The sequence below is a fragment of the Bombyx mandarina genome, chromosome 18 (genome assembly GCF_030267445.1).
Source record: "Bombyx mandarina strain Sakado chromosome 18, ASM3026744v2".
Lineage (NCBI taxonomy): Eukaryota > Metazoa > Arthropoda > Insecta > Lepidoptera > Bombycidae > Bombyx > Bombyx mandarina.
In genome coordinates, this window is record NC_143224.1 from 10,252,790 (window position 1) to 10,267,475 (window position 14,686).

The 14,686-nt window shown below is 35.0% G+C and overlaps 2 protein-coding genes across 3 annotated transcripts in view; both read right to left on the reverse strand.

Moving 5' to 3' along the window:
* Window positions 1-1,099: 1,099 nt before the first annotated feature.
* Window positions 1,100-8,024, reverse strand: LOC114239306 (G protein-coupled receptor moody). Of its 2 annotated transcripts, none has more exons than XM_028169466.2 (3): window positions 7,803-8,024; window positions 5,081-5,283; window positions 1,100-4,665 (listed from the first exon to the last, which is right to left on the reverse strand). In XM_028169466.2, exons 1-3 carry the CDS (start codon window positions 8,022-8,024, stop codon window positions 3,852-3,854), a joined length of 1,239 nt encoding a protein of 412 aa, XP_028025267.2. In that variant the 3' UTR covers window positions 1,100-3,851. The 2 variants fall into 2 exon arrangements, with proteins under 2 accessions (XP_028025267.2, XP_028025261.2); XM_028169460.2 differs by having other exon boundaries at window positions 5,045-5,283.
* A 636-nt stretch (window positions 8,025-8,660) lies between these two features.
* Window positions 8,661-14,686, reverse strand: part of LOC114239299 (G protein-coupled receptor moody) — a 103,141-nt gene continuing 97,115 nt past the window's right edge. Inside the window, exons 3-5 of the mRNA XM_089734565.1 lie at window positions 12,210-12,718; window positions 10,139-10,377; window positions 8,661-9,510 (exon numbers count right to left, since the gene is read on the reverse strand). Coding sequence (XP_089590691.1) covers window positions 8,661-9,510; window positions 10,139-10,377; window positions 12,210-12,458 — 1,338 coding nt within the window. The 5' untranslated portion in view covers window positions 12,459-12,718. The remainder of the gene's footprint in view (window positions 9,511-10,138; window positions 10,378-12,209; window positions 12,719-14,686) is intronic.

Below are 14,686 nucleotides of genomic sequence, written 5' to 3' on the forward strand. Positions count from 1 at the left end.
GATACGATTATTTCAATTAGTAACTTCAGTGGAAATAGTTTTTGATTAAATATTATTCATTTAATTGCGTGCGTTCACTGAGCTCACGTGCGCCACTTGGTGTTAGTGACTATCGAAACTTGTAGACATGGCAAATTGGACAATTGTCTTGCGACACAACTGAATTCTGAAATCTCATTTCTATTGTATCTAATACGTAATAGGGTTGTCCCGACACTCGGTCCAGAACTCATGATTACTTCACAGCAGAGATAGGCAGGTTGGTGGTACCCACTTGTATGGTCACGCAGTACTCCACAGCGTGCAGACTTACACGACGCTTATCTAGCTTTTAAGACCAATAATACCTAGCTTTTAAAATTATTGTCTTTATAACAAAACACTCATTTTCCATTTTGGGATAAAAAAATTATTAATATTCATTAAATAGACGCTCGAGATAATTAATTAGAAGTGCAAAGAGGCGATTCCATTAAATAAATTGTTTTAGAAATTAAAATACAAAAGACAGGGTTGTTTTTTATTATTTTATTTCTTACAGTTACATCTTTGGTAAGTACAATAGTTAATACAAACAGGTTTAGGTTGATCTGTTGATTCATTCTTTGGTACCTACTGCGGTAAAAACAATATAAAAATCCGTATTCACTACTTTTAGAATTACAGCTGTTCTATCTACATACATAAAAAAATGCATTCCGAAATTCTGTTACATTTACACAAGCTTGCATCTGACAACTATCCGAAGATAAAACAAAGTTTTTTTAGTTTTCAAGTTACAGATAATTAAAAATCTTAGAACTTGGTCCAAATTTAGTAAATTTCAATTTAGTTTTTTCGTTTATTATAGCATCTATTGAGTAGTTTTTCACGGTTTTCACAATCTTGGACGTTATTAAAACTGCTTTTACGGTTTAATTTCGCCTTTACATTATCTGTATATGCATATATTTAAACGTATATATGTATTATGTTTTTTTTTTTTTTATTTTTTTTTATTGCCCTTGTAGGCAGACGAGCATACGGCCCACCTGATGGTGAGTGGTTACCGTCGCCCATGGACTTCAGCAATGCCAGGGGCAGAGCCAATGTATATGTATATGTCCGTATTGTCAGTCTCCGGTATCATAACACAGGGAATCCTAAGCTGGGGCCTGATGATCATGTTAATTATTATCATTACAAATCATTACCAATTTTCCAAATAAAGTATTTAACGCGTGATTAAACCGTAAAACTATGTGGTTTCAATTACATTCACTGAGTATTTTGAGTTTGGATACGATAATATTAAATGAAGCTATTGGTGTTATATTAGATATTGTGTGTCTCACCTAATGTTGCTTTGGTAGTGCAAGAGTTATTCGATAATTTTGGAATGAATTTTCAAGTCTAATTCATAGGTGTCATGAAAATCTACATTAGTTTTGGTGTTTTTGGACCCAACAATCAAACAAACTTATACGCAACAAATAAACAAAAATATAAGAATTTGAATTACTTAGTGTTTACGCACTCCGGTTATAATTTAATAACAGTATAATATCTTAACGTTGCTGATGTCCATGAGCCACGGTAACCACTCATCATCAGGTGAGCCGTATGCTCGTCTGCTTACACAGGCAAATAAATAAAATAATAAACATGAAAATGAAGTCTCTGAAAATTTAAGTATTGAAAACATAGAGAACTTTAAATTTTAAGAAATAAACTCGAAATCACAACGAATAAAATCTTTAGGTCTACTTTTCAATAATTCAACTGCTATTAATACCTGGAGATTGACATTTATTATGAATATTTGGGTTAATAAGAGGGAAACCCGTGTCTCATATTATGATATTACATCAATACATTATACTTTAAAATGAGTATAATAAATATGTTATAAATAAGTTACGATGAAGGATGATACATCATTTGTACAGATATATTTGGAGTCCAAGTTTTGGATTAAATTATTCTAAAATTACAATTTTATGTATCGTTTCATATAATCTTTATTTGGTTTAGTTATTATTACACAGTCCTTTAAAATTTCTTAGACTTAAACTTCTTTGGAAATTATTCTCTTTCACATAAGTATTATTTTATCACGAATAATATCATATAAACCTACATTTTAACCTATGATTAAATGGAAATAGTCGTTTCGTCTAAATTTGTAAAAAATGTATCAATCCTTATTTAAGTATTTGATTTACATATTATAAGAGACCATTTAAATAATTGTTATGATTAAATACTTACCTACGTATATCTTTGGAAATAGATATTTCATTTTTAAATGCTTTTTCTAATACTAGTGAATGTTTTTATAAAGTTATTTATGGTTCTACGATAGTATAATGCGGTTGATTTGCATTTCATTTTAACAATTTTCGAGGTCAATTGAGTCGGATTTTAAAGCTATCACTGACTTATATAATCTTAATAAGGAAAAATTATACAATTAATATTTCTATGTTACCAACGTATTTACAATAGTAAATATATTATTTATTACACGTATTAAGGATACACAATAATGAAAAATTTTGGAATGATTTTCATTACAATAGTTATCAATGTTTGTCATTTGAATTTTTTTGCGACATAATTTTTTAATAATTGAAATTAATGGGAAATTGGCATTTACAGTATGTTAGATAATGTGCGTATATTGAAGTAGTGAAATATGTTGATTATAAAATACCATTTATATGTCAACAAAGAAAAGGATTTTTTTAATGTAAGCAATTTTGGTGACAATTGCTACAGAAAAAAAAAAGGTCTGTACAAATCGCAAATGTTTGAATGCACATTGTACACTTGCTAACAATAAAGTGATATCCAATTTTATTAACTACATACAACTAAGTTATAACAATTACAGGAGTTATTGAAATACTTCTAGTCCTTTCAATCAATTTTCATAGCAGCACCTTTATTTATTTTTTCTGTTTCGTTACTTTTGTTCAATCAAAACTCTGATGTGTTTGACACCACAGAAACAATAATATCACACGTTGATATCGTACATAAACAATGTACAATATTTTAACGACGTCCACTAATACAAGAAAATCTATGCTAATTAAATTTATACTTTAGGTTTGTTTTAATTATTTACATTATATGAACAATACAATTTAGATTAAGGCTTTAAGATTTTCATTATTACCAATTCTAAAATATTGATTCCATAATCAATTTAATAATTCAAAATGACCCTAGAAATACAGAGCACAGAAGCTATTGCATAGCGCTTATTGGGAATTGCTTAAATTGTTTTAGTCTTCACTTTATCAGTTAGTTCAAATTAAATCTATAGAGAAAACATTGTAAAACGGTCCCTAGGTTTTTTTATTGAAAACTTTTTCCAATGAACGTTTCAATAAGAAACCAAATCCACACGTTCATTTCATATAGTGATTTAAGCCATTAATTGTAAGTAAATTAATAATTTAACAGAAAATAACGATGCTTGTAAATTTTCCTCATCGTTCGAACCAACGGGTAGTTTGCAACTCACATACTTTTTATCATGCTATACTCTATACTATAATAACAATTAATTTCCATCAGTACTTAGTTGTGTATAAAAAAGCTATGATAGCATTCTACGACAATGGGTCTATTTGCTTTGACGCATCCCCGTACGTTAAGAAATCATCGGTAGTTTTAATTTCTCCACTATGGATATTCCTTAAAAATATTATATTCAAATAATGGGACATCCATATTTTTACAACGCCCAATTCTTAAGAAATCTGTTATCGTTCTGCTCAAGCAAAGTAACGCTTTAGTTGAGCTGGACGAATGCGTAAGTAAAGTTTAGGAATTTTCTACATGATACTTCTTAAAAAGATTCACCTACAATTCAGCAGGTTTCTATACGCCTGTCTATATTCGATGGACATCACTACGTAAATAATAGGGTTGACGCAAGTAGTCATGTAAATCAATACATAACCAACAATGTTCGGTACTGGGTGCGAGGTGAAATTTTCAAAAATAGTTTTCGTCAACGTTATGGGCAGGTGACATACGAAGAACGACACCATGATGGCTACAATCATAGTGAGAAGTTTCTTGTCCTTTTTTGTGGGCAGGTGGACTTTTGGCGCTGAGCGTCGGAAGGTGCACATAAAACTCTTTCGGAAGTTGCTTATAGACTCAGTACCTAAAGACCGAACCTTAGGTTTTGGAGTGTTCTCCAGTTCTGCTGGCGAAGAATTTTCCATTGATGAAGATAGCTCGCCGCCAGGGTTGAGGAAGCAGTTAAAAGGCAGAAGATTGTTACTTGACGTTATCTGAGTTGACAGACTTCGATTCAGTTTAAGGGTCGACTTAGTGTTTTGATTTGTTTTTATGGTACTGATTTCTACGTCAGAAATGGGCCTCCTGTAAATTACATTACGAGATTTGTTGGCAGTTTTCCTTACAATCCACCATATTCTTGCGTAGCACACGATGATTGCTATACTTGGTAGTGCAAATGCGGTCACAAATAGAAACTTTTTCGGTGAATTACAGTTCTCATCGAAAACTATTGTGCAGGAGCCTGTGATTTGGTCTAAGCTAAATCTTCCCCAAACTTCAAAGTATGTTGGCATTAGTAATAGTATCGGCAGCAACCAAATGACTATTATTATCAGACAAATGTAAGTCTTCTTGTATAACCTGTTGACAAAGAAAATTTTGAATCAAACATTTAATTTCATTTTAAATAAATCGTTTTTAGATGAAGGTTTTGGATATTACAAAAAAGTTAAAAATTTTGATTACATTTTATACAGTTGTGATGTGCACAGAAGTTATTACTAAAATTATATTTCAATTCATTACTATAAGACGAAAAAAAATTAAACATAGGCATGATATTATTGCAGGTAAGAATAAAAAAAAATTAGAGTTATACAAGATATTATTGCAGATAAGCGAGCCATTAAGGCATGAGGCATGCTTCTCGACTCTGGGTTGCTCGGCTGATAAGCAGGAATTATTCTTACTAAATATTTTTAAGTTATTTAGATTTTTTTTATTTACAACTTTAACTCACTTTGCATAAAGTTTCGGATGTGAAACCAAGATGTACCTATTTATTGTGATAGATAGAACAGTAAATAGGGAAACAGCCACTAGTGTGTATTTCGCCATTGGCACCATCCGACAGAGAGTCTTTCCATGGATCCAAGATCTCCACATGAACGTTGACGTAGCTAAGGGCAGGATAAAGCAGCTGAACAATAGGTCCGAGAGTGACAAGTTGATGATGAAAACTGCAGTTGCATTGTGAACCTGAGGAACATAAAGGCATTTTTAAATTAAAGGACTATAATTATATTTGAATTTTTAATTTAATTATATTTCTACTTATATGTCAATGTGATTTTGATGGTGGAAACATGTTTGGTTATTGTTTTAGCTATTTTTTAAAATATTATGTTTGTATTGTACTGTTGGTTTCCCAAATAAATAAATAATCTTTATGAAATCGTTTATTGCGTCCTTATCTGAACATGGGTTACATATTGTGGTAGGATGAGATGATTAGAACGTGGCTATAAAACTTACATTTGTTTTAAAGCCTACAATGTTTATTTTGTGATTAATAACTATGATAATATTCATTATTAAGTTATTAAATTTTAGTAAGGCACTAATTGTAAGTGCAATTACACTATTTGGATGACGAGCATATTAAGATGTTTCAAAACGTGAAAATCATAATTTGAACAGAAAATTAATTTCCATGGAAATGCTTCTATTATCATTCCTTTTGTATTCTATATGAATAAAAAGAATGAACATAGATAGGTATTTCGTTCAATGCATGAGTAAGCAATACATGTCATTAAATTTGTGAATCATTGGGTTTAAACACGTAAATTACAAAGTACTGTGTTGACGTCAATACGTTTGTAATACCTAAGTAAGGAAGCAATTGGTTGATGCATGGTTTTACTTAAATTTCATGAATCGTAATAAGATTGAATACACGTTGGTATAAGTGAATGTACCGATTGATTGATTGTTGTATGTTAAATTGGGAATACATTACTTTTTTTTTCTAAAACAAATACGATAAATTACTTTTTTTTATTTTTATTGCTTAGGTGGGTGGACGAGCTCACAGCCCACCTGGTGTTAAGTGGTTACTGGAGCCCATAGACATCCACAACGTAAATGCGCCACCCACCTTGAGATACAAGTTCTAAGGTCTCAAGTATAGTTACAATAAAAAATAAATTATTTTTTGTCTTTGTACTAATGATTATAATATTCGGCTTTGCCGGATTCAATATTCAGCTTTTTTTTTTTTTTTTTATTGCTCAGATGTGTGGACGAGCTCACGGTCCACCTAGTGTTAAATGGTTACCGGAGCCCATAGACATCTACAGCGTAAATGCCGCCACACACGTTGAGATATGAGTTCTAATGTATTCGTTTGCATGCATCACATTTCATTTATTATCATTCGTTTTATCAGTTTTAAATTAAGGTTTTATTACAGTTTGAGATTTATGTATTCCTTTAGATAATTTCTGTATTGGACAAAATGTTTCAATTTGAATTTATCGTTCGTTGATATGAAATTTAACGACTATGAATCGTTCAATGTCTTCGAGTCAGATATTTTATATGATAATTGTTTATACCAATAGAAAGAACAGTTGTTTGTCCTATTCTAATTACTATTTCTGCTTTTCGATGATCTGTTTGTAATAGTAGTATTATTCTCATTCGGCCGCCTTTCATTTATCAGTTTAAGCCTTCAATGATGACACGATTAAAAATACTTTTACGGTTAAATTTCACGCTTTTTACGATCATTACATAATTTCAGAAGTTTAAAATATTTTACGGTTTTTAGATTCACAAGCGGCTGAGGCGATTCGCCGTAAAAGCAGTTTATATTGTGTCTACAACTACGTTTTTTTATTTTTTTATTTCACTTGTAGGCAGACGAGCATACGGCCAACCTGATGGTGAGTGGTTGCCGTCGCCCATGGACTTCACCAATGCCAGGGATAGAGCCAGGCCGCTGCCTACCGCTTAATACTCTATAACACTCTCCACATACTTTGAAATCGAGTGATACTGGGGCTCATTGTGACTCGTTATGTCTTTCTACTACTGTTTTGTTTTAATCTCGGTTGAGCCTTGAATCTTATTTGTAAAGTTGTAAGGGCATTCGGGTTAACATCAATCATACCGCCGTGAAGCAGTAATGCGTTTCGGTTCGAAGGGTGGGGTAGCCGCTGTAACTATACTGAGACCTTAGAACTTATATCTCGAGGTGGGTGGCGCATTTACGTTGTAGATGTCTATGGGCTCCAGTAACCACTTAACACCAGGTGGGCTCTGAGCTCGTCCACCCATCTAAGCAACAAAAACAAAACTATTATGTCCGGCCTTGTTTCAACCATGGTGTAGTATGAGTGCTAGTAGCCATTATTACTGTAATGGAGGTGGTGATAGACCTTATGTTTTAAGGGGGGCGGCTATATTTAGCTTGTAGTCTATGTTGTAAACTTATGTTCGGTCTGTAATTGTAGATAAGAGATGATATGAGATGGTATTTGCCCTAACATTGACCAAGCGCTCTGAAAATTTTACATACGGGCCCGGCACGATTCAAAAGCTTAGCTATTTGGTTACTTACAATTGAAATTCAGACACGGACAACAACGTATGTACATTATTTGAAACGCCGCATCAATAAATTTCTAGCGTTTTAATAGAATGAAACTTGTAATGCTACGTTAACGATTGAAAATTCTTGTTAGTTGCATATAAAGAAAAACTATTCTTACCTTCTTATACCTCATCAGCGCTACGATGGTTAAAAGGTTTCCAGGGATACCAAGAATCATGAATAGCACGCAGCTGACAAAAGCGAACCACAGTAACGCTTCGGGATAGTTCTTGAACAGTTCCACGTTAGCTAACTCCTCGTCAGACACATAATCTTCCAACCCCATCACCAGATCACTCAAATTTCCACCATTCGTAACGTTATTGTTTAATAAAACCATTTTTCTCGAGATTGCAACACGTCAATCGTACGTCATTAACTCACAAGTATTCTATTGCAAATGAATATATGAATCGTCAGGATACTGGATTACTGTTTGTTTTAGTTACGTTTTCCCTGATGATTCAATGCGCCGCCATGGGTACGCTCGAGTTAGATAAATATGAAATGTGCGGTTAAGTTTTGCTTCAAACTTGTTACAATATTTTTGTTTTCACGTCTTATGATTTGTCTTAGATTTCAGTTTGTAATGAATAGTGTTCATTAGGCCATCCCTTATCAGTGTTTTATAAAATCAAATGGTCACACAGCCCGAGGCTATTGTTTGAATTCTCGTGTTTGCTTTCACCCTTTCATTTGCGATAATCACGGACGGTTCACGATTACACATAATAAGTAGCTACGCACAATTCTATTTACACAGAACGTCCCTTATCGATCTATTTCATATATAATAACGAGGTTCGCGCATGCACATAATATAAATTACTATAATATTTAGAAAAGAGTTTTTTTTTTAATTCAACACACACTTGCGCCGGTAGCGTTCATTGTTCGTGGATGCTGTTCAAGCAGTCCAGTGAGTGAGGACTAGTCACGGCGGACGCTTTTCAGATGCGCCATCGCCGGGCGAGCGTCACGCCCAGCGACGACACATAAGCAGGTTCTTGTACGCCTGACGGTACTCACTGGACATCACTACGTATATTATAGGATTGATGCACGTTGTTAAGTATATTAGGATGTAGCCGGCGATGTTCGCGGCCGGATGCGATGTGAATTCTCGAAATATTTTCGTCAATGTTATTGGTAGGTAGCACACCCAAAACGATAACATAATCGCCATGATCATTTTTAGAAGTTTTCTGTCTTTGGTTGTTAGACGAGGCGGTCGCACTAAGGCTGGCGATTTTTTAAGAGCGGTCGCAGCTTGTTTAAGCCGTTTCGAAGTTTCACTGCCGCTCGGGGTTCGGGGTTTGGCATCGAGGGCGCATTCTTCGTCGTGTCCATCTAGAGTATCTACGCCCGAGGAGGAAGACCGTTCTGGTCCTGGTGTTGGAGGATAGTGTAGGGCTGGGGGTGCAAGTAATGCTCGTTTGGGTGCCGAATTATGATTGTGGTGCGTAACTCCGTTTTCCGGTCCGGGTGATCGCTCTAATGCTGTCGATGCAGACCCAACGGCAGAATCTTCTAGAGCAGGTCTGGTGCGACGTACCGGTGCCCGGGACTTTCTCGCGGCATCGCGTACTATACAAAATATCCTCGCATAGCAAATCACGATGGCTAGACAAGGAAGCATGAAAGCGCCGACAAACAGGAATTCCTTCGGAGATCGATTATTGCGGTCTGGAAGTATAGAGCACGAACCGATTGAGGGGTCAAGGCCGAAACGTCCCCATTTTTCTAACCACGTCGCTATTAGGGCTCCGAAGGAGAATGCCCAGGTGCTTCCCACCATAATCGCCAAATATTTACGACGGTACAACCTGAGGAAAGAAAACAACAATCGTTAATTTTAATTACGGTAACGCCATTTATAATGCAGAATGCGGTAGTTGTCTATGTAAAATAGACAATTTAGAGTTCAATATTAATCAATTATATTAAGAGTGACATTTGGCGCTTAGATCTGTTTAGAATTTAGTTAATAATCTATACTAATACGAGTATATAAATCTACAGTGGTTGTTACGGATGTTCCGTTATAACTACTGAACCGTGCGTCCGATTGACTTGAAACTTGGTATCCATGTAGAAAATACATGTACTTAACGGATAGGCTAATATTTATATGAGTGTTTGACTCCCTAATAATAATGATAATGAATAATAATGTTAATTTTAAATGCCCAGCCAAGCGGGCGGGTACGGCTAGCACTATATAAATATGTACACCTAGATTTTGCAATAGGTAGCGGCTTGGCTGTGCCCCTAACACTGCAGATGTCCATGAGCGACAGCACTTACCATCCGGTGGACGGCATACTCGTAACTTAATAAAAAGTGAATATGACAACATTCCGAAAAAGAAAAAAACTCTGTATTAATTGTGAATTTATTTACAACTAGGTTGAAAATGTGGATTATTTGATCGAAATACATTACTAGACATACTTGGGGTATAGCCTTGGATGAGAGATCATTACGTATCTGTTGATAGTGATAGCTAAAACGGTGAAGAGTGATACGGCCACCAATGCATATCGCGCCAGTGGAAACATTCTGCATAAAGTTTTCCCATGGGCCCACGATCGCCTCCAGAAGGTTGATGCAGCAAGTGGTAGATTGAAGCAGCAAAACAGAAGGTCAGAGCACGATAGATTCATAATAAACACCGCTGTAGCGTTTCGCACCTGTAAATTGAGAAAAAATGTAGAGAGAGAGAGAGAGAGAGAGAGTATTCTTTATTGTACACCAACAAAGAAATAAACAGTGCGATACATTAAATACAAAAAAAGTACAATTGACGGTCTTGTCACTAAGAGCGATCTCTTCCAGACAACCATCAGATGGACAAGAATCATTTGGAAACTAATTACGCGCTGTGTACCAATCCAGTGATATGTATATATATACACATATATAGTGAAATACATATACATATACTCACATACATACATTATCCGTAAATATACATAAATTAATATACAATGTAATATAATAATGATAACTAAAAATTTAAAAATTTAAAAAATTTAGTAGGCGCCATAGTAGCATTTAATAGTATCATGTTCATGTCTTCAAACGGATATGTTTTCCCCAATACTCATATTTATTATTTTTATTTTTCATTTAAAAACTTGATGTTTTTTAAGACGAGTGATTTCAGTTACCTCTGACGTCATAATTCAAAGTAATAATTGACGTTCACTAATAGCTGCGGTTTAAAGTTCAAATTACAATAGCAATTTTAACTTGTGTTAGGACCGCTTGTGAGTCCGCACGGGTAGGTACCATCACCTAGCTTATTTCTGCCGTGAAGCAGTAATGCTTTTCGGCTTGAATGGTGGGACAGCCGTTGTAACTATACTGAGACCTTAGAACTCATTTATCAAGGTGGGTGGCGGCATTTAAGTTGTAGATGTCTATGGGCTCCGGTAACCGCCTCACACCAAGTGGAGCGTGAGCTCGTCCAACCAAATAAGCAATAAAAAATAATGAAATGTGTAATATGTCTGCTGCTGTGGGATATGGTAACAAATTTACAATGGGTGAGCCGTGAAGATCTTTACGCATTAACTAAAAAAAAAATATAGAAGTATTAGAATGATAAAAACAAAAAATATAAATATTTTTAAAATCTGTTTGAGATTTTGTAACGATGTAATCTTTATTTAAATATTTAAATAGCGCATATACCTATGTATGTATCTCTGAAATCTTTTCTTATCACATTTATTTACCTGTCCGACAGAATGATGCCCTCGAGATAAAGTCTGCGAAGTTTAATAATATTTGTAAAGGGATTCATATTGGACAACGTTACTGTTACACTGGTCTATTGTTAACAAGTCATGAGTTCATATTTTGTTCAGTTATGTTTACTTATTAAAATATAAAAAGGAAATGCGAGTAGGCAACCCTGGCCACCATTATCGACTAATGTGTAGCAACGGCCGTCTGGTGTAGTGGTAAGTGACATGGTCACTACACAAGGGGGTTGCGGGTTCGAATCCCGCCAAGGGAAGATATTTGTATGATCAATATAAAATGTCTTTTCCAGGGTTATGGATGTATATTAAATATATATAAAAAATATATGTGTATAATAAAAATCTTACATTTATTTCCGTTATCTGGTACCTGTAATACAAGCTCTTTACGAACTTAGCACGGGAACAGTTAACGTGGCGTGATTGTTATAAAAAAAAAAATTCTCTAACTCAGTAACTTATAGACCCAGGCATACCGTTCCTTTGAAGTCAGTTCATGTTTCTTCTAGTACTGACGCAATGCTAAGAATCAGAAACTTCCCTAGCAAAATTATCACTAATTATCAATTCATTTATAAACTTGATATTTGAATTCATTCATAAATTCATTCGGGAACTCCCCAATCCAAATTTAGGTTGCACTTTAAAAGCGAAAATTCTTTGATGGCTTAGTTCCAAAATTTAATCAAGTATATTTTTGATATCTTATCATTTATAATATTAAACAGTATTTAGTCATAAAGATTAGTCACCTTTTTACATCGTGCGAGGGCGATGATAGTAATCAGGTTTCCAGGAATACCGACCAGCATAAAAAGTACGCAGCATGCCGAAGCGAATCTCAGCAGAGGCTCCGGGTAATCCTTGAACAGTTCCACGTCAGCCAACTCCGTGTCCGATCTGTACTCGTCCAGTCCCAGAATTCTACCGCCACTATAATTCCCCCCCTCTGTAACACTCGCGAAAGTACTCTTCGGTATACTCGGGAATAGATCGCCCATTGTAACTTGCGACAAACACTCATCATCCCATACAGGAAACTTTTAGTGTATTTTTGACGCTTAGACGATTAGGTGAGGATGCGTGCGGGTTTTGTCCACGACTGATAACTATCCCAGAGCTGCATTGATATGGTCAGTGAGAGACTGGGAATAGTCGAGTGATAAGACATTTTTGATGAGTGAGGTTATCGGGTCACAGCTGCTCAGGAAGTGAGGCCATTATCGGAGCGTCGCCGCGGTCGGTTCCACTGTTCCAGTATCTGTGGAGATAAATTAGAATCGTTATTACGAATGCAAAGTAAATAAATTTATTTGTTTCGTAAATTAAATGGCTGACGATCGTAATGGCTGTTCATTTGTTTAAACAATTAAGATAATTTGTTTTAACGCTTAACTGAATCTTATATAAATAGATATATAATCTGATTCTCGGAAACGGCTCCAAAGATTTCCATAAAATTTAGTATACAGGAGATTTCGGGATTTAGCTACGATTTATTTGCAGAAAATGCTGTTTTATTCGTGTTTTCAATAATCAACTTAAATATAAACTTTTTTTTTTATTGAAAGTAAATAATAATTAATATAATAAAACATCAATATGTAGTTCGTATTGAAATATAATTTCTAAAAAACACAATTTATCTTAATTCCTCTACGAGTAGTAATGTCATCCTCTAATAATCTATAATAGTTTACACGCGAAATAACTAAAATTTGCATGGGTTTTAGAGTTGAAGCATTCAAAGTTTGTGAAGATAAATGGAAAATGTTGGTTTACGGATGTAACCGCTATTAGATTGTAATCCAGAATCCCGCACCGTATCCCCGACATTGAGTAATCGATCGGGAACACGGAGGCTGTCTTGTTTCCGACAGTTCCGATCGTGGTAACGGATAATTTTGATTTCTAAGCACAACTTCGGCGTCGGCGGCATCAAGTGATTAATTGAAATTAACTGGTGTGAAATTTATCGGAGTTTAGAATCGATGCCAATTTTGATTTGATTATTATTTCTTATATTATTGAGTCTTTCGTAAACAATAATATTTTTTATTTCAAACCATCGAAATATCTAAGTACAAGTATTTTTTTATATTGAAAAAATAATCTGTTATCCTGTGAATAAGTAGGTACACGTGTTAAGCTAAATAAATAAAAAGTTATAAATCTAATAATAAAATTGTTGTGTGTTTATTTATTTTGCCAAGTTTATTTCGACCTCAAATTACGTTATATACAATTAAATTGTGTTCAGTCGAAATTCTATGCTGCGCGGTAATTGTAATAAATTAGAGAGGCATTCTCGTAAATCTCATCACATGGGATAATTGCTGGAAGATGTGTTACATACGTAATACGGTAAATGAGTTCGCAAATTTGCGTCGAAACTAGCATTATACCCAAAAAGCAGGGTTAAGGGCCATGTTGACCTGTTATCCAGCCCACGCAGGCTATTCAAATCGTCACCCGCGTCAACCCTGAATTGTGTCAACCCTCGTTCCTGGACGTCAAAGGAAATGTCCGAGAATTGATCCGAAAAAGCATTCTAAGTGTAAACCTGAACATTTATATCCTTAAAAAAAAATCGATATTTTATTCTTAAATTTCACGTTCATAGCTATCACATAGCAGTAGAAGCCTCTTTAGCACTTGGCGGGTATACAGAGGTATATACAGAGAGAAAAAAAACATAAGAAAAAATGGTGTCCATACTTCCGATCTTTGTGGCGAAGCTTGGGGGAGGTCTATGTCTAGCAGTGGACGTCTGTGTGAGCTGATAGAATCGAATAGAAATACTTCAAGTTACTTAGAAAAATAATTATAAAAATGACTGACTCTGTAGTGCGGTAGTTTGTAGTTTTTACTGGTGGTAGGTCCTCTTGTGAGTCCGCACGGGTAGGTACCACCACCCTGCCTATTTCTGCCGTGAAGCAGTAATGCGTTTCGGTTTGAAGGTTGGGCCAGCCGTTGTAACTATACTGAGACCTTAGAACTAGTATCTCGAGGTGGGTGGCGGCATTTACTTTGTAGATGTCTATGGGCTCCAGTAACCACTTGACACCAGGTGGGCTGTGAGCTCATCCACCCATCTAAGCAATAAAAATTAAAAAAGTTAGCGCCTCTGACTATTGCGTCGAGGATCGTGAGCTCGATTCCTACATCGGGCAAACATTGTTGTGATGAACAGATTTATTTGCTCTTTGTTTGGGTATGTATTATATTA

Coding starts and splice junctions, on each gene's coding strand:
- LOC114239306 (XM_028169460.2), bottom strand. CDS start 8,024: ATGGTTTTATTAAACAATAACGTTACGAATGGTGGAAATTTGAGTGAT. Junction 5,284..7,802: donor CGCTGATGAGGTATAAGAAG/GTAAGAATAGTT, acceptor TATGTTCCTCAG/GTTCACAATGCAACTGCAGT. Junction 4,666..5,044: donor CATCCGAAACTTTATGCAAA/GTGAGTTAAAGT, acceptor CTTTGTCAACAG/GTTATACAAGAAGACTTACA.